Source organism: Neopelma chrysocephalum, unplaced genomic scaffold (assembly GCF_003984885.1).
Source record: "Neopelma chrysocephalum unplaced genomic scaffold, ASM398488v2 Primary Assembly neopelma1_141, whole genome shotgun sequence".
In the NCBI taxonomy this organism is placed as follows: domain Eukaryota; kingdom Metazoa; phylum Chordata; class Aves; order Passeriformes; family Pipridae; genus Neopelma; species Neopelma chrysocephalum.
In genome coordinates this window covers 2,006,068-2,025,337 of record NW_020897803.1, presented here as the reverse complement: position 1 = coordinate 2,025,337, position 19,270 = coordinate 2,006,068, and the positions used below count along the sequence as shown (strand labels likewise).

Genomic DNA, 19,270 nt, shown 5'->3' with positions numbered 1-19,270 from the left:
CTATTAAATATAGGAAATAAACCAGTTGTTACTGTTAAGAGTTTATTGTCTGGTTACCAAGGAAATCTTACTCAAGTATGAAAATACAGTCAGGCAGATTTTTTGCTCTCCAAGAACTAAGACTTCATATACATACAATTTTCAAAAGATATTCCAGCAAGGTTTCCCAGGTAACTGCAGCTACTGAGCCCTGGGATTCCTTTATATCACATCACATACAAAAAAATGCCAGTCAGGCAGAGTAAGAAGAAAAAATTATCTAACATTCTGGAATGGAATTTACTCAGTGAGTAAACCCAGCTCAAAAACCAAGACAAACCAGGGTGGTAGGAACTCAGCTACCAATTCACTTCTCAATTATCAGGGAGGGTCCAACACACACACAACAAATACCTGAATTTCTACCTCTTTACCTCCCAAGCTTTCATATTTAGAAGTAGAGAAGCATGGTCTGAACTTTGAGGTTTTTTTCCCTAGAAACTGGGGGATAAAAAACCAGCAACAGAAGTCACCATGTTTTGATGTAACTGCTCAGTCATCCTCAGATACCTGAGCATTCCAGGTTTGTGATTCCTTAACTATGTCAAATGGTTTCACACACACAAAACAGTAAATATTACACAACCAGTCCTCCTGACCAAGGAAACCAAGAGAGGAAGACCAGGGGAGCTTCACTCACTTGTGATGACCAGATGGGGGAACAAGACATTTCCACAGAAAATTCTGAGCTGAGAGACTGAGCTGGATTTGAAAGCACTGCTCAGCAAGGAAGCAGTTTAACCAGCCGGACAAATAAACCTGATTTACTCAAACCCAACTTGCAATAAATGCAGTGCCTAGGCTTCTGTCTCCATCTGCTGAGAGAAGATCAAGTATATCTCAGCTTAAGTATATCTAATTCACTTGAACATTTACTTTTCTTGCTTCTGTTCAGGTCTTGAACCCTGAAAAGCAGAGTTTTAGAACAAGAGATAAATGGGACTTTGACTTATTTACTCGTCATTACCCTGACACTTTCAGTCTTCGTGTGGGAAAAATCACCAATGCATCCAAAAAATTGGAACTAGAGCAAGATTTATGGCATAACATTCTCCAGGTCTTTAAGCTGAATGTGACTGTGGGCCAGTTAACTGTAAAACAAGTAATTCCCATAAGCATTTTGATGACTCAAAGATAAAAATCCATTTTAAAATCATTGACTTATTTCTTAAAGAACATTATCTTAAGAAATATTTGGCTTATTACATCACTGGAGGTAGAAGAGCAAAAACTTGAGATAAATTACTACAAAACATTCTAACAGCCAAGCTGAATATTCAACAAGGACACAAAATGCCAACTAAACTCCAGGTTTTGTAGCTGCATGGAACTGAGGATACATCTCCTGGTAAAAGCAGCCTCTTGAAAGCTCTGAGGACTTGAGACCCTGTCGCTGTTATGACCTGTATTGTAAAGGAAACAATAACAAATGATGTACTTACAAAGCCAGGCTACTCAACACATATTGGACGTGCTCACATTCTGCTGGGAAGGACACACAGGCAGAGGTGAAACAACACAGAGCTGTTTGGAGCACCTGGAGCTGAGGCAAAGGAACCTGCCACCTCCCAGCATAGTCCTCAACAACCTAAGGACCAAAACATGGAAATAAATATTACAGTGGAAGACGTTCTCCTTAGTTAGTAGTATTTAATACTGTACCTGCTTTATCTCCCCTCCTTCTCACTCAGAAAACGTTCAGGTTTTTTGCTTACAAATTCTACTTCTGTTATTAAACAACAACAACAAAAAAAAATAGAAACTTTATGACCTATATCATAAAAGGCACACCACAAGGGACCCAAAACTATGCTTTTCAGGCAGGAAATACTTCCTTCTCATGCTGCACCACACTAGATATTACACTGTGCATTTAAACACAAGTTTTTGTTTTGTGAGGGGATGCAAATTAGAGAGTTTATAACAACATCCAGACATTCTAGTCTAAAAACTTTCCAAGAGGGGAAAGAGTAGCCTGCACTCTTCTAGCCTTTAGTTCAGCACAAACACACCAGTCACCCTTCCTTATCTGATCAAGTGAGTAAGTTTGGCTTTTTTTATCCATATGATGGAACTAAGGCTAGTTATGCCCTCATCTACAGTTACAGAACTGCATCACTATTTACAGAGATACATGAAGGGGAAAATAGATTTTTTAATGAGAAAAGTCCTTGGTTATCTAATCAATCTTGTTTTTATTAGTAAAAGCAAATTTCTGGTACTGGCTCAATAACCCAGCACCACCTGATACTTCTACACAGGTAACCCTACCCTGAAAGCCTCTGAAAAGCCCACTCCGTGTCTAAAACACACAGTCCCAAGTTCAGCAGGAAGTACAGCAATAAAATAAATGTCTGTAAAGGCACCCACCAGTTCTGTGAAGGATTAGTCACTAACTTTAAGGCTGTGCAACATGGACAGCCAGTGTCCCTTTGCTGACACGGGACCGGGAACATTTTCTCCTCACCAGCAGCAGCTGAGATGGATTCATATTTTGTAGGTAGATTCTGACTTTTCCACCATTATTTCCATTTATTTTAATAATTTCTGTTTGAAAATCTGTTAGCTTAATGCAGCAAAAATCTAGGTCAACTGAAGGAGAATTAGCAGACTTATAGATAAATAGTCTTCCTCTTCAGAAGACCGGCCATTTTATCAGATAATAGTCTCACACATCTATTAAGAGTTCTCTGAAATAGTTTTAACAAAGCTCTTTGTATAGAAAACCACAAAAGCCTTGGAAGAAACAAAGTAGACAGAAAGAATAAACATCCTTTAGTGGTGCAAAGGGTCAAACAAAGGTAGAAATAAAAGTTCCCACCGTGGTGCTTCACAGTGCTGTGACCTGAGAGGCACAGCAAAGATACATTCATAAAGGATTTCAAGCAATAAAAATAATATTGTAACAATATTAGTTAATTTTCTTGGTAGCCTAAAGTGTTAACTGTAAAGAGGATTTATGACAGTGAGTGACTGAACTCAGCATAGACAACAGTGGTACTTAGGGAACAAAACCAATAAAATGGCCTTCAAACTGACAATTACCACCCAAAAGCAAGGCTGTCTTATTATGGTAGATGTTTTAATGAAAAATCACCTCAGTGCTCATCACAATGGCCAAGAAAGCAAATTAAATCTTAGAAGGGCGATATAAAACAAAGCATAAAAAAAAAAAATCACATGCTGGTTTGCTACCTACCTATTCCTGCCTCAAGGAAGATATAGAAGGCCTTAAAAAAAGCTTTGAAGGAAGACCAGAAATGCTAAGTAGCCAAAATAAATGTCACATATGGATCAATGCAGCCAACTAGGACACTTTGGATTGTGAAGAAAAGACAGGTGCAGGGGGGACACCAAAAAAGGTCAGTAAGCAGGATCAAACCAAAGAACAGGAGGTGGTTCTTCACACAGTGTGTAATTAAGTTGTGGAGCTCCTTCCTAAAGTGATGCTACATGAATTTAAAGAGGTTGCAGGAGCTGCAAAAGATGTAAAAAAGTTACTAACTACAGTAAATTAGCCAAACCGAAAATAATGAGGGGAAAGCTACTTTATTTGCTTATCTCATTCTTTAATTTGGCATATATGAAATTTTGATAATATTTTGGTCCCGATGTCAGTGTAGGGCCAGTGCAAACAATCAGCATTCAAAAGCAATGCAGCATGTAAATTAATCATCATGTTGATGAGAATAGCCAGCCATTGTAGTCTTGAAAAGGTGCACCCCAAGCTGGTCAGGAAGAATATGAACAGCAAACTTTCTTCTTGATGTGAAACATTCCTCAGTCCCAGGAAAACAAAACATCGGTCAGTTCTGAGCAGACTTGCAACAATCACCAGTAAAAGATGGGAGGGTTGGAGGTAGGTGGAGAAAAAGCTAAACTCAGTACAAAATAAATTTCAAACCACACTCCACACACATTTTATAAGGAAGGAGGAGTGGGGAATAATGCACATTTGGTTTAAATTCTATATATACTTCAATGTCTGGTTTTAAGTCATCTCATGGAGTAACTTTTTCTGTAACAGAAATCAACTCCTTTTTTTGTTCAAATACTCAACATGCCATGCTTTTGAAACAGAACTGTAAAGGAGAACACAGCTAAAGGTTTATGCCAAAAAAGAGCCCCCAAAACAAGAAAAAATCCCCCAACTTCGCCATTTCTCAAGGCAAACAAGTTGAAGGGACAGGTATACACACGTTCACCCTCATGTGGTGAAGTATCATCACAGCACTTCAGAAAATCAGAGAGATTGTGCTGCCCGAGTCCTAAATGCTTTATATCAAGTTCATGTTTATCAGCACATCTCTAACAGACTAATTTCAACATAATGAAGTCACCCAAACAAGAAGCACATAACATTTGTCAAACTAAAGTGGCCCGGTCCTTATCCAGTTAACACTGGAGAAAACCAGAAGGGTGGCAACATTTTTACGTGACTTTCTGCAACAAACCCCTTCAAGAACTCTTAGGGTGAAATTTTTAATTTGGGTTTTGGGGCTTTTTCTTTCCCTTTCTCATTCAGTGCAGACAAAGGTACTGAAAGGGAGGTTTTCTGACACCAAACTTTCTGACACCACCCCCCAGGTCAGCTCCACTTTTTTCCCACACCAATATACTTCCCCTTTTTTTAACGTTTGAATAACTCAGAGCAAAATCCATGAGTCAGATGTGACCTATTAAGTAGAAGATCAAGACCAGACTTATCAGAAGTTACTAAACACAAAGCTAAGGCAGCTCACTCCAAAAATAACAAGGGAGTAATTAAAGACCTGACCTGACGAAAAAATAACTTCCCAGAATATTATTTTTTAACTGATTAAATATATGTATATTTTAAGTGACTAAATATGCTCATATAAAGTTATTGGACTATATTCCAATGAGAAATAGCACTGCAAACAACTAGATTTGCAAATACACACAAGATACAAATGTTTTATGCAGTGCTAGGCCCGAAGTTGCCACAGCCTTTCCTGTTCCTCCCCACAACAAAACCAGAAACTACAAATCCCACCAATTATAAAGGCTTGTCACTATTAGGATTTCAAAATTACCCCATAATTTCTTGTGAAATTAAACAGTAAAGGAAGTCACCACAGGATTAAAACCACAACAGTTCTGTATTTCTGCTTATAGTTTTCAGACAAAGTTTGTTGGCAAATGCAGTGGCTGTCATTCCTTATAATAAACATGTATTTGTTACAATAAACATCTAGAGTGGCTGTCATAGGACAGGAGGAACCCAAACAGATTTAAATTGCCAAGCAAAAACAAGGGGCATGCTTAAAAATAAAGTTTCCTGAAAATTAAAAACCATAATTAAAAGCAACACCTGGTCAGTAGAAACACGAGAGCAACTCAGACACTGAAGTTCAGTTCTAGAAGAGAACTTGACTAAAACTACATTTACTCTACACCTGGAAACACCTCAAGAAATAATCACTTTATTTTTTTACTGTCTTTTTAACCTGTTCAGTGGATAATGAACGTTTTGTTTGCATACAAACAAACTGTGTCCTTACAAATAAGGATTTCATTATCCAAACAGAGAGTAGAAAAGGCCTGAAGATTTCAGGGTAACATAAAATATTACTTAACATGTAAAAGTTTAAAATGGTTTTATGTAGAAAGAAAATAAGTAATGGCTGTTCACATTCACCTAAAAATGTGAACTTTTACTGCAATTCACATGTGAATATTACATAAGGAGTAACCAAACATAATCACATTTCTGGCAAAAGAAAATACATCACCCAGCAACAGCATGACACATCCTATGAGACAAGTTGCTGCCAAAGCTCTACCTTAAAGCTAAAATGCTTCCCCCCACCCTTAATCACTGAAATCTCAACCATTTCCTCAGCCTGCTTGAGCCAAGAACAATCCCTCAGCCTGGGTTTCAAGTGCCCAGCACATTTAGGTGTTTAAAAAGGCATGTACAGTCACACTCTGCCACTTGTACAACAGCAAAAACTATGTATTGATTGGAGAAGAGCAGTTTGGGCTGACTGCAGCACTGGAGGAAATGTTTTTATGTAGGATTTATGACTGAAAGATACTTATATTAAAACTAGAAATATTCCTCCCCATCTTTTAATTAGCACCCACCCCCCCCAAATGAAAGTCAACTAAGTAAAGGAATTGAAATATGAAAGTAAGGACTGACAACTTTCTGAACACACAAAACTGTTTATATCCACATCACTAGGAATTAGTAAAACACAATTTAGGATGTGTTTCAGTTAAGAAGTACAATTATTTCTTTCCCTTGTCTGAACAAAAGGGCTTCACTTTTTGATTTTTGCACTAAGTGTGCCTTCTCTAACTTGAAAAAGCAAGGCTACAGACAGACAGAACCATCATACAACCCACATCCTTCTTTTTAGGTATAAAAAGCTGCAACTCCTTTATCAGTTACAACCCCGATATATTTTTTCCAAGCTTATTTTCATATGCTTTAAGAAAAGGTGTTAAAACTTGGAGAAGTAGCAACATCAAGAAGTTTGAAAGTGTCCAGTGGGGAAATTCCAAAGAAGTAGAAGGAGAAAAATGCTACAAAGAGCAAAAAATGTCTACAATCTATTGGTATATTTGTATAATGTTTCTTTTTTAAATACTAACTCCTTAATCCCACTTGTAAAGCAGGGAGATAATTTCTCAGGGTAAAACTAAAAGGACAGCAGGTACAAGAAACATAAAATACATAAAATAGATAGTTAAAAATTAAAGATTCTGCCTTCTCAGAGAAAAAAAGCTTCAGAGATATTGAAGAAATCATTTTCCACTACTACTCACGTGAGCAAGATTTTTGTAGCTAAGCTTTAAAATGATGTATGCAGATCAAATATGGATCCTAAGAGTCCAAAATGTAATAAAATAAAAGTCTGTCATAACCTACATGTTTGGAGTGGTTTTGTTTGGAGATATTTTGGTTTGTTGAGGGTTTTTAAATAAAATATAAAACCAACTTAACCGTTATTGACTTCAAGTCCAAAGCAAGAGACAAATACTTTCAAATTTGAAGTATGTGAAAATAGTTTGTATTTAAACTATTTGAAAACACAAAACAAAAACTGTGGAAATGTATTAACCCTCAAACCAGGAGAACAAACATTCCAAGTTGTATATTTTTCTACCTCCATCACCACAAAGACAGACACCAGTTGAGTCACACACCCCTGCAATTTTGTCTGCTAAAATAAACCCAGGAAACACCATCTTCTCTAGTGTGTTATTAAATTTTACTTCTTAGCTTTTGAGTTTATAAGCCCAGGAATTATTTTTTCCAGCAGTGACTCAAGATGCCACCGATTAATGGAAGCAAACTGGGTAATCTTTATTTCAGGAAGGCTGTAAACTGATGCCACAGTAAGTGTTTATTCCTCATGGCATCACTTTGTTACTTTAGATGAACTCACCTTGCATTTATTTCAGTCATAAAATAACATCCAGTACAGCTCTGCAGCCATGTGGACAACTACAGAAATGCTGGGAGCAACTTGGAATATTTTGATAGGATTTAACGTTAGGAGAAAATATCCTGAATATTTATCAAGCTGGTTGATAAAACTGTACCCACTCCAAGTGCAATGAAGGAAACTACATCCATTTTCCAGCTCACTAATTAGGTTTGTTTTCAAATCAAGTAAATTTGGAAACTCATGCTTCTAATTACAAAAGTACCCCCCTCAACCCTCAGACTAAGAAGTCACCATTTGTATTTCATTTTCCCCATTTGTATTTCAGACAGGCAGGAATCTCTCAATGGCTCTGGATCCTGAGAAACCTCACGGAAGAATTTAAAATTCGGCACATAACAGAAGCTGAAATTCACGGAGCTCTTCCAAATGTTTAGGCTGAGGGGGTTTCTTCAGGTACAACCTTTCAAATTAAACTTACAAAGTAGTTACAGGGACCTCGTTCTTTTTCCCAAGGGGGTTTGGAACTCCTCAAATAAGAAACGCCTCATCAGCACATTTTAGAAAGTACCAGAAACAGCTGGTGAGATGCATAAAGTGGGCACTTGACTCATCTTCCAAGTGTCTCTTTTCAGCTCCAGCCACAGAAATCTTGATTTTTTTTGCTTTCTGCATGTCATCCATCCCAAAGAACAACCTAAGAAAACATTTTATTCCATTTTGCCTTCAAAGATTCAGGCTGGGATGACTCTGTGTGACCATGAACACCTACAACACATAGATCCCAAAACTACACATGGCTTTAGAGATGCCACATTCCAATTGATCCTGTATCATTACATTGTATATTTATGCAAAATGCTCTGATAATCCTGCCTTCTTTAATTGTTATTTAATTTATCTGAAAGAAGTTGAGCTGCAATACTCCAAAGAACTTCACTACTATGACTGAAGCACGCCCCATATGATTTAATGGGACGGTACTCTAAAAATAAAAATCATCCTTTTGGGTGGTTCAAACCCCATCACTAAGCAACTATTTCTACAACTACATTCTGACAAAAAAAAGGAGGCAAACTGGGACATTTGGAAGTGCCAAATGACTATTAAGACAAGCAAAACTGTGTTATCAGTGCAGAGAGGAGTGAGGTGGAAATCTGCACAACAGCCAAATGTGTCCTTCAGATCTGGATACACAAGCACAAAGCATCAGGTTCTGATAAAACTAGATTTAAAGGAAAAATTGCATTAAAAAGACCTCCGGGGAGGGGGAGAAATGAATTTTAATCTAATAAAGCAACACAGTGTTTAAGGGAGATGGGGTTTTTCCCCCCAACAAAAGTTATGAGAAAGAGATGACCTAAACTTCATGATATTTTCTGAAGAAAAATAATATGAATATGCTTCATTCCTCATTAAAGAGGCTGAGGGTTCTGTCAGCCCCCTCTATGTACAGGGGTTTATGGGCCAAAATAATTCCACACTGTCAATCTCATGAGGGCAAGTTGTTCTCTTTGACAACAACTTCATTTGTTGTCAAACCACAAATGTCACACAGCTTTTCCCAGCAACACACCCCTTAAGATCTTGCATTTATGTAGCTAAACCAGCAGAAAAATCCATCACTAAAAACATGGTTAACCAAAACTCAGATTATACTGAGCGAGCACATGACTGCTGATCACACCAGGCCAAATTTAAACCAACCAAACAAAAAAAATCCCTGCAAAGTGTTAATACATTCATTTAACTGACTTTCAACAGAATCATTTAAGCTGAGGATTGTTAAAAAGAAAACTTGAAGAGAAGAGAAGCAAAGCCCCTTTCCATGCTCAGAGGTCCACTGCCCACGTGGAGAGTTCATCAACTCAAAGCAAAACCAAAGTAGGGGAGAGGGTTTGGCCTCATTTCTACAAGAAAGAAGCTGCAGGAGAAGTCAAGGTCAAATGTTTTAGATACTGTACCAGTAATAACTGGGATAAAACTATTTTACAGGAAAATTCTTCCCCTGGTCTTGTCCTCTGCTATTCCCTACTAATTCCTAGTTTTACCTGGGAGATGGGATTGGCATTAGGATATGAAGGTATCACCCTGCCTGAACTTCGTCCTTAAGGCAAGAAATACAACACACATTAAGCACAGACAGAAAAATTTAAGATAAAACTCTCAGTGTCCAGCAGAATTAAATGCCTTTCCAACCAGCCAACGTAAACAAACGTGGCTGTGCTTCCTCTCAAGTGCAGTTCACACCACAATTCCACAAACATTCGCTTCTCCTTTCATTGGCTCCACAATTTTCCCTCAAGCATCCAAGTTCTCAGAGATCACTGGAGAGAAGAAAATATAATAAAAGGAACAGCAACCTCAAAAAGCAACCTGTGGACTTAGGGAGCAGCACCCGAGCTTATAAAATCACCCAAGATCATTAAGCACACACCTCAGTAAAAAATACTTCAAACAGATGTTTCGCTGAATGTTAAAACAGAAACATAACAACGACATAGAAACATATTTATTTAAATTGCAGAAAACAATCGTGGCAGCCAAAAAGGTAATAAATTGAAGCAATTCTATATACAATACCCTCTAATACATTTCATATAAAATAACATGTATCATATCCTATATAAAATAACCTCTACTATATTTCATGTAAAACAACCTCTATTATAGCCTATATAAAATAACCCCTATTACATTCCACCTAAAATAACCCCTATTATATTGACCCAGCCTAATCAACGCTCCATCAGCAGGTGTTGGTGGAACAACTAAGGGAAAAGCAACCTGTTGTTGCTCGTTACTTTGGGGGCTGCGAGGAGCACTGGAATTCCGGGGCCCGCACCGAGAAAATGCTGCTTTCCAACGGGAAAAAATAAAAATAATAATAGAATTGCCTGGTTTAATTTAGGTACGGGGGCCGTTCCCGGGGCGGTTTTGCCCGCAGCCCCACACGTGTCCCCGCAGCCGCCCCCGCCTCTCCCTGCCCCGCTCCCGGAGCCGCCTTCCCTCCCCTTCCCTGCCCTTCCCTCATCCCGGGAGCCTCCCCGCCCCTCCTCAGGCCTCGCCATCACCCCGGGCCGCCCCTTCACCCCGCGCAGGCCCGGCTGTGCCCCCCCCCCCCGCCCTCCCGGCCGCCGGGCGCTGACCTGGCAGAAGCGTCGGCAGTAGTACTGGCTGCGGAGGAGCGCGGGCAGCCCTGGGGGCAACCCGGGGGCCGCCAGCGCCTCCAGCTCCTCGCTGAGGCGCTCGGACTCCTGGTCGCTCTCGTCTTCCGCCATGGCGGCCCCGCCGCCCCGCGCGTACCGAGCGCGCCGGCCCCGCCCCGCCCCGCCGGAAGGGCCGCCCCTCTGCGCTCCCATTGGTTAACTCAGCTGTCCGTCAGCGCGCGCGTCCACCCGCGGCCCCGCCTTCCCTTCGCGATTGGCGCGAAGCTCTCAGCCTCACTTCGACCATTGGCTGAGAGACCCGTCAGTCGCGCCTCACCTCTGCCACAGCGCCCCGCCCCGCCTCCATCGTACCCGCCCGCCCGCTTCTCATTGGGCGAAAGCGCCGCCCATCAGCGCGAGGAGCCAATCAGCGCGCGGCTTGCGGCGCGGTGGGCGGGGCCGTGCGTGTGGGTGGTGGAGCGGCGGGCCCGGCCCGGCGGGGCCTCGGCGGGAGCGGCGGCGGCGGCGGCGCCGGGGGCGGCGGGGACGGAGGGTAACGAGGCCCGGCACGGCGGGGAGGGCACCGGGCTGTGCGAAACGGGCTGCGGGGCATCCCCGGCCAACACCCGGCCGCACCTGCGCGGCCCGGGCAGCGCCGGGCCGGGCCCTCCGAGGAGCCCGGGGCGGGGAGGGAGGGGCGGGTGTGACCCCGGGGAGCGATCCCTGAGGGATGAACGCGTCCAGTTCCGGCTCCAGGAAAAACAGACCCACCCAGAATCCCGTGTGTCACCGCTCGCGGAATCCCTGCGGGTTTTGATGAAGTGCAAACACCTGGTTTGGTGGGGGGATTTCTGCCGTCGTTTCAGAAGCCAAAGCAACAAGTTTGTGTCGGGTCAAGGCCCGTTTTTTGCTTGATTTCACAAAATTGTTGCTTAGGAAACTCGTGGGCATGATTTGGAAAAAAAAACAACAAAAAAGAATGAAGAAAGTTACATTGATGCTGGAAAAAGGTTCTTTATCTTTGTAGTGTGTCTGTAGTGTGTCTTTATAGAGCTGTACAAGTCAAGACTTACAGAAAGTAGCAAACATAGCAAAAAAATTAACTAGGAGAGTTGTTAATACCAAGATCTTTACCCCCTTTTTTTTTTAGAAGGTTGTAATCTCTTCATGTAACAAGGGTTTAAGAAGAGATAAAGACTGAATTATGTATTCTGTAGCGTGATTCTGTACCAGTCAAGGCTTACAGTTCAGGGAAGTAACAAACAGAGCAAAAAAAACAATTAGGAGAGTGGCTAAGATCTTTGTCTCTTTTTCTTCAGAAGATCATAATCTCTTCCATGTAGCAATGTTTTTTTTTTTTTAAAAATGACAATTTTGAAGACCGAATTATCTATTCCTTCAGCTCCAGGACAAGCAAAAATGCAGCAGAAACTGCATTCTGTCTATTTTAAAAACGTTGCAACAGCAAACTGTAACAATACAAGTGCAGAGAAAGTACATCATGCCCATAGGTAAATGGCCAGGCAACCTACTGTATTTCTTAAAAAAAAAAAAAAAATTATATATATATAGACACATATATATTTTGGAAAATACTTGAAGATTCTAACACTTGTTTCCTTTTTTTTGTAAGGAAATGGGTAGTTAATGTGGTGACCATTTATTTTGATCAGAAAACCTCAAACCTAAAACAGAGCTATTACTTGATTTTATTTTTGAAAGGACTTAAATTATCTTAGCTGAGATTTACACAGCTACTCCAAGACATACAGGTCTTGTTTGATTTTTGGTGCACTTGAGTAGGACATTGCCTGCTTTGACAACATAAAGCGTAATTTAGAGTGATATTAAAAGTGTCCAACTCTCTTAGTTATCAGTGACCTCCCTCAGAGAAGTTGTTTGAAAACACAGTTTCTTATTTTACACTGAAATATATGCAATTTTCTGTTCCCATTAGGCTGCCCCTTGGACCTTTAGGCTCCAAGTTAAGGTTCACTCTAATAGCTGTGGTTTGAGCTGGAGCAAAAGCAAAGGCTGTTTCCAAACAAGTGCTGACAAAGCTCATGTTTTGTTTTGTTTAGTTTGGGTTTGGTTTCTTTTTTTTTTGTTTGGGGGGGAAAGGAGGAGTAACTGGCTTTTGTAAGTGACAGTAATGGTCTTCTTGCCTGCCATTTGGACAACTAAATTTCTGCTAAATAAATGAATTTTTACTAAACTTCTGCTAACAGAATAAATACTTTCAGGAAATAAACAGAAAAATACTGACTCAACTTAATGAAAACCATCAAATACGTTGAAAATAGTAAGAAGAAAGCATCCTTTGTCCTAAAGTGTAAAGTATAAAAAAATGTCTTCAAGAAAAGCAGAAAGTCTTTCTATTTGACTTTAAGTGATGAACAAATTTGGTTTGGAGGGTTCTGAGAGTTCTGAGGGCTGTGAGTTTGGAGAGATGTGAGTTTGAGGGTTCTAAGTTCTGAGGGTTGTCCGTTCTGAGCTTTGTAGTTGTAGAAACCAAAAGTCTTTTCCTCTGACCCATAAGGAACTTCATTCTCCAATTTCTTTAGATTTTAAAATGAAGAGCCTTCCTTTCAATAACAATTTCACAAGTGTATCTTCCATGTAATTAATTATCTTTTAGATGCCAAAAAGTGCTGTACTGGGTGTTGAATAGACTCTATCCAGGAGTGTTTGGTTGACATCCTCAGCACACTTTGACCACAGTTTGGTTTTTTCCAGCTTTTCCTTGTTGGAGGCAGCAATGGAACGGTTTGGAGTGAAATCCGCCCCGTCCCGTAACCGCTCCAAGACTGCCCTGTACGTGACCCCTCAGGACCGTGTGACTGAGTTTGGGAATGAGCTCCACGAGGATGGAGGGAAACTCTTCTGCACTTCCTGCAACGTGGTCCTGAACCACGTCCGAAAATCTGCCATCAACGACCACCTCAAGTCCAAAACACACACCAAGAGGAAGGCGGAGTTCGAGGAGCAGAACGTCAGGAAGAAGCAGAGGACTCTCACTGCCTCCCTGCAGTGCAACAGCACTGCCCAGACAGAGAAATCCAGCGTCATCCAGGACTTTGTGAAAATGTGCCTGGAAGCCAATATCCCTCTGGAGAAGGCTGATCATCCCTCTGTGAGAGCCTTCCTGTCCCGCCACGTTAAGAACGGCAGCTCCATACCCAAGTCAGAGCAGCTCCGGAAGGCTTATCTGCCTGATGGGTATGACAACGAGAACCAGCTCATCAACACCGAAGACCGCTGAGAAGGAAACTGTTTTCATCATTGTTGTGAAGTTTTACATATTGATGGTGTGGTTTATTTTTATATTCATGCATATATACAGTGTTACATATTGATTTTACAAGCTATTTTGTATTCTTGTAGAAATGACAATCTATTCCTGGACTTAGTGGTGTGCCACAGATTGTTGCTGACCCTGCTGTGGACTTCAGAACTCCTGACGAATGTAGGGAACATTCCTGGCGTACATCTGATCTCTGCCCAGTCCAGCTGTAACTGATGCTGAGAAAAAGGCACTTGGATGGAGGACCTAAACAGTGCATCCAAATATCTGTGGAAGATGGTGTGGTAGGGATTGTTAATGATGTCGATGGATTGCTTTGTCTGGTATCCTGTCCCTGAGTGACCAAGAAGTGGTGCTGCACGTTTGAACTGCAAGAAACTGTAGAATGGTTAATTAAAATGTAACTGCTCTGGTGGGGGAAGACTGTTACAACTTTCTACTCCAGTTTGGTTTACCTTTTAAAACAGGAAACCTTTTTTCTTCTAGAATACTCTCTTACTCTGTTTGGTGCAACTGTGGATGTATCCATTAGCTTGAATAGCCAGTCTCTTGTGTTGACCTCTGAGCTCCACAGTTCTCACAAGGCTGGGAGTTGTGCAGGTTCACCATGTCTGCATTTCTAAAATCACTGTTCCATTGTCTCAGTTGTTGCCCCTTCAGCTTCAGTGCCAATCCTTGAAAGCTGAGTAGATAAACCAGGAACTGAGTGTGGTTTGCAGTGCAGCTGCTAGCAAATGAACCTTGTGCTGGACCAAGTTCTTAGGAGAGAGGGTTAATGCTTTTTTCCTACTAGCAGGACTAAGGATGCAAAATCTAAATTGGGGCTGGGAGAGGCACTAAATTGTGGAGTTGAGAAGGTTTTTTCATTGTGCACAGGAGAAGAGACTCTTCCATCTTTCCCTGAAGGTCCTCGACATCTCCAGCCTTGTCATCAGCCTTTCGGTCAAGGGCAGTAAAGCGATTAAAATCGGTGCTGCAAAGACTATTCAGTGCCTGTAAGCGCAAGGAGGGAAGTGTTTATGCTTGGAAGCTATACTGGAATTACAGACCTGGGCTGTATTTCTTGCTCTGTGCCATGGCCACATCTGTTGGACTGGCAGAAGGTAAAATGGGAAAAGGAAGAATTTCAATCATGTTCCCCTCTCCAAACTCTTAATTGAGCCAACTAACCCACTGGATGCAAGTGCTCTGTAAGAAATGAGAGAGCATTGTGCAGAGTGCTGGAATACAACTGACCTCTGCCTGCTCTAGATTTCTGGGTTCAGAGAAGTGCCAAGCAGCTTCTGGTAGCACAGAAATCCTCCCACTCAGTGGATACAGTGGGGTAGACACGCTTTAACTCCCTTGGGTGGAGCCAGTTAGCCAGCTTCCTTTCCCCAGCAGAATTTCACAGTATTTCTTTTATTCCAGATATTTCCAGCAATGCTCAGTAATTGCTAAAAAGAGACAAAACAACCTGATTATTTTGCTTCTGCAGTTATTTCCAAGCTGTTCCTAAAGCAGTCTTTTTTGCTGGGCTGAGGGAGACTTACATACTTAGCAACAACTGGTTTTTTGTGCACTTAGCTTCTGAAGAAATGCACTTGTGTTACATGTCCTGCTAAGAAACTCTCTGGACAAAACCAAAAGCAGGAGGCTGCCCATCCATGTGCACCAGGCCAGGGGTGCTCAGCCCACTGCTGCACCTCTGGGACCACACTCAGTCACATCCATCCCCTGAGCTGGGTTGGTTGTTGGTCCAGAGCTCCTGACAGAAATACCATTAGCAATTCTTTAATCCTAACTATCAAAATATGCCTTCCAGAATATCATTTGCTTTTGCACAAGCTTGGGTTTAGCTTGAAATCATGAGCTGCCTTGGGCTAAAACTCTTCTGTAAATCTTCTTAAGCCAAGCCTTTTCTGTCCTGACGATAATTGAAAGTGTTCTTTCACAGCTGCTGTCTCATTACAGTGAAACAACATTCTCACTTTAATCTTTTATTTTTTTTTTAAACCTTATCAATGGAAGCAAAGACAGTGAAGTGTTGAGAAAACAGGCTTCCATTAAACAAAAGCATCTGAAGAAAAGAGGATGATTAAAAGGTGTGATTTTGGGCCAGTTAGCTCAGTTTTTGCTAATGTGGGATTTTTCAGGCTGCACCCCCGTAACAATTTTGTATAAGATTCAATGTTGTATGTTTTTTCCTTGACTGACAAACTGACAGGCATTTTGAAAAGCTTAATGGTGACATTAAATAGGGTCTCGTGCAGCTTAAAAAAAATAAATGAAGTTACTTTTACAGTTTTACACAAAAATAAAGAAGTTGGCAACATCAAGAGTTTTGGTTTAAAAAAGAGAACCAGTCATTCTCAATAAGGCAAAGGAATATTAGAATACTTACTTTCTCAAAAGCTTATTCTGCTTACAGAACAATCTCTGTAGAGAGATATACAGAATCAGAGCAATTCTATAAGTATTTTCATTAATTCTTCTAGTACCAGTTTACTTTTATGCAGTACAAGCCTGGTGAGGAACATGAATTGCAGAGCCATGGGCAACCAACTCCTGACAATTTGTAACCAAAAGTTGGTCATCAGAATCTTCGGTGGAATGAACTTGATTCCACCCAGCAGTTTGTAGGACATTGTCTTAGTAGGGGGACATTTTCATTTAAGAAGTAGCTGCAGCATTTTACAAGCTTTTTGAAAATCCAGATGCTGATCCATTGCAAGAAACATTAATAGTGGAGTGAAACAATGAAAAATAAAGCACTTCCAGGTAACCTAGAAAGAAGAATGAATAAGTAAGTTTATAATCATGGACATGACCCAAATCATCAAGACCATTCTACTTTTAGAGAAATTAAGTGTGAGTGGTTCCACTCAGTTGTGGAACAGAGTCCTGCGAACACTCAAATTTAGAGCATAATTTTTGCCAGTGTGGCTACAGTTGGATAAAATTTAATTTATAATAACCTTTTAATTGCTGTTGATCTGAGGGAAGATTTACAGCAGAAGTGTTCTGGTATATCTAAACTAACTAATCACTAAATCCTAGCTCAGAGGCTATGATTAAGTTATCAGTCTCCATGCAACAACACTGCATTATTATTTTTCTATGTATTTCCTGCAAAGAAAAGTACCTTCAGAAGTAAAGGTAGGATGGTAGCAATGTCTGCTTTTCACTTTCCATATGTAGGGACAAGCTATAAGGGATACTTTTTGCCAGGTGGTTTTATTAATATATTTGAATTCTAAATGTAATATTAAAAAAAAAAAATAAAAAGAAGAAATATTTTCTTCTCTGACCATGTACTTAAATCAGTTTAGCCAACTCACAGCTAAAATTACTCTGAAATGCTTTCCTTGGAAAAACACTTTCAAAGAGTAAAATAATGAAAATGAAGAAACATGAGCAAGCTTCCAAATTTTTAATCATTTTGAAGCCTCTAATTTGGCAGGTCCTTAGGGGAGGTGAAACATCCAACATAATGAAAGGGAAATCTGTTTTTCAGAACTTGTTCTGCAAAGTATGGGATATTTTCATGATAGAAGGGCTATTTTTAGCCAGAGCCCCTTTTAGCAGTTCTGAACAGTGAAATGCTCTCTGGTTTTGCAGCATAATGAGCTGGTTTTCAGGAAAAAGAAAAGTAAACAAAAAAGAGCTGGAAGTTTGGCAAGGATAATCTCTATATTTACATATAAAGAGAGGCAAGACTCACTGTTGCATTCACATTGTACTCACTGCTACTTAACTCTTTGTGTAATTTGAGTGCTTGTTGTCTTTGTACAATTTTAAGGTTGTGTCTAACTTTCAAAATAAATCTTTTTTTTTTAACAAAGCTTCTCACTGTAATGATTCTCTTAGTCTCTTTTGGTCTAGTGGAGATGCTTTACTTCTGGTTTGGTGTCAGGGGATGTTTTGCTGATGGTAAGTGGCCACAGAAATGGTTTTATTTTATAAAAAGTCCTGAACTTATGATTTGATAATAAAGTAGGGCTGAAAATACTTGCAGTGCCACAAGATTTCCTGTTGGAACAATTAGACCAGAGTAAGTGATTTAAATTTTTATATTAAAACAATAGTAAAAAAAAAAATTACTTTAGAAGGTCTTCACTTGGCAATGGAAAAGTAGTCTCTTAAAAAAAATAAAAATAAAAAGATATTCCTTTTTGATAGATTTATGCATGATCACTTATTTTGCCAACAAAGTGGATAAAGAACATGTGGTAGCTCATATATAAAGGTGTAATGTAAGATGGTAAAAATGGATTGTGACTGCAAAAAGGTCACAGTTTGATCTCTGTCTCCCTTAGGGACTTCCTAAAAATTGAGAAAATAGCATCAATCAGCCCATCAAAAATTATCCAGAGTGGGTTTGATTCCTTACATATTCTGAATTCTTACCTGGCTTGACATCTCATGATGGATCAACAGTAAACTCATGCAGCCTCCTGACTGATGAATTTATTAATCAGTGCTTTCTCATTTTCACTCATTTTCAGCACATTAGGATCAGGTCCTATTTATTACCCTGATATGAAGTGGAAAAGCAGAATAAACATAGCCTTTTGTAAAGTTTTTTTGTGTGGACAACTCCTCTATGAAACAGCACATGCAGACTTGCAAAAATCAGTGTATTGGTGAGGATTTGTGTGGAAACTAATGCAGAAGTGGGTGAAATGTGTATTTAAAGTTTAGTAATTAGGCCATGCAGAATTCTTACAGTGACACTTTTCTGTCTGAATCCAGGCAGTTCAACCCATATATAGGGTGCAGTAGGATGAAGGATACACAACTGCTTTGAGGCCACACTTGTATTAATAATTAGGTTTGGCATTTATCATTTACATAGGGGAGGCAGCAGAGGCTGGAAGAGACACAATCAGTGGCAGTTCTGCCAATGTCAGGTAAGAATTTGGGGGTTTTGCCCATCCCACCACTTTTTTTTACAAGGGGTTTGAAATTTGTGGGTCATCTGGTGGTGGAGGCCACGTCTTTCCTATCCAAAAGCAGATCATTGAGCTCACAAGGAGGAGCAGAAAGTGTGAGGTTGGACATAGAGAGCTACTGCAGCTCCATTAAGGATATCATTCAGCAGCTCTGTTCAAAGCTGGGAGAAAAAGAATTAGGAGCTTTAGAAGTTCTTAGGGGGTTTTGTTGTATTGGTTTGCCTCAAGTGGGTTTTTAATCTGCCCTTCAGTGGACAAAATAGCTCTCAAATTCAGTGCTGGATTTCACTGGAGTAAATGAGACCTCCTCACCTTAGTTCTTCTATAATTAGCTTTAAATTGCTTCTTCCCTCCCCTTATTTCTGAAGCCTGTGGTTACCACAAGACAAATCCAGTAGCTACAACACCCTTGGAAGTGTTTCA

At 40.3% G+C, this 19,270-nt stretch overlaps 2 protein-coding genes across 3 annotated transcripts in view; one reads left to right on the top strand and one right to left on the bottom strand.

The window, feature by feature from the left end:
* ZNF654 (zinc finger protein 654) overlaps positions 1 to 10,755 on the bottom strand; it is a 31,949-nt gene extending 21,194 nt beyond the window's left edge. The window contains exons 1-2 of the mRNA XM_027699769.1: positions 10,610 to 10,755; positions 1,482 to 1,627 (exon numbers count right to left, since the gene is read on the bottom strand). Of these exons, the coding sequence (XP_027555570.1) occupies positions 1,482 to 1,627; positions 10,610 to 10,741 (278 nt within the window). The 5' untranslated portion in view covers positions 10,742 to 10,755. The remainder of the gene's footprint in view (positions 1 to 1,481; positions 1,628 to 10,609) is intronic.
* A 370-nt stretch (positions 10,756 to 11,125) lies between these two features.
* On the top strand, positions 11,126 to 17,732 carry CGGBP1 (CGG triplet repeat binding protein 1). Of its 2 annotated transcripts, none has more exons than XM_027699825.1 (2): positions 11,126 to 11,162; positions 13,346 to 13,965. In XM_027699825.1, the coding sequence occupies exon 2, from the start codon at positions 13,368 to 13,370 to the stop codon at positions 13,869 to 13,871; it is 504 nt and encodes a 167-aa protein (XP_027555626.1). In that variant the 5' UTR covers positions 11,126 to 11,162; positions 13,346 to 13,367; the 3' UTR covers positions 13,872 to 13,965. The 2 variants fall into 2 exon arrangements, with proteins under 2 accessions (XP_027555626.1, XP_027555625.1); XM_027699824.1 differs by lacking the exon at positions 11,126 to 11,162 and adding an exon at positions 12,016 to 12,120 and having other exon boundaries at positions 13,346 to 17,732.
* Positions 17,733 to 19,270: the final 1,538 nt, after the last annotated feature.

What these genes read in the sequence shown, in the direction of transcription:
- CGGBP1 (XM_027699824.1), top strand. Translation starts at nt 12,029, where the DNA reads ATGCAGCAGAAACTGCATTCTGTCTATTTTAAAAACGTTGCAACAGCA. An exon ending in AAAGTACATCATGCCCATAG is followed by an intron (nt 12,121 to 13,345) that starts GTAAATGGCCAG and finishes GGTTTTTTCCAG; the next exon opens with CTTTTCCTTGTTGGAGGCAG.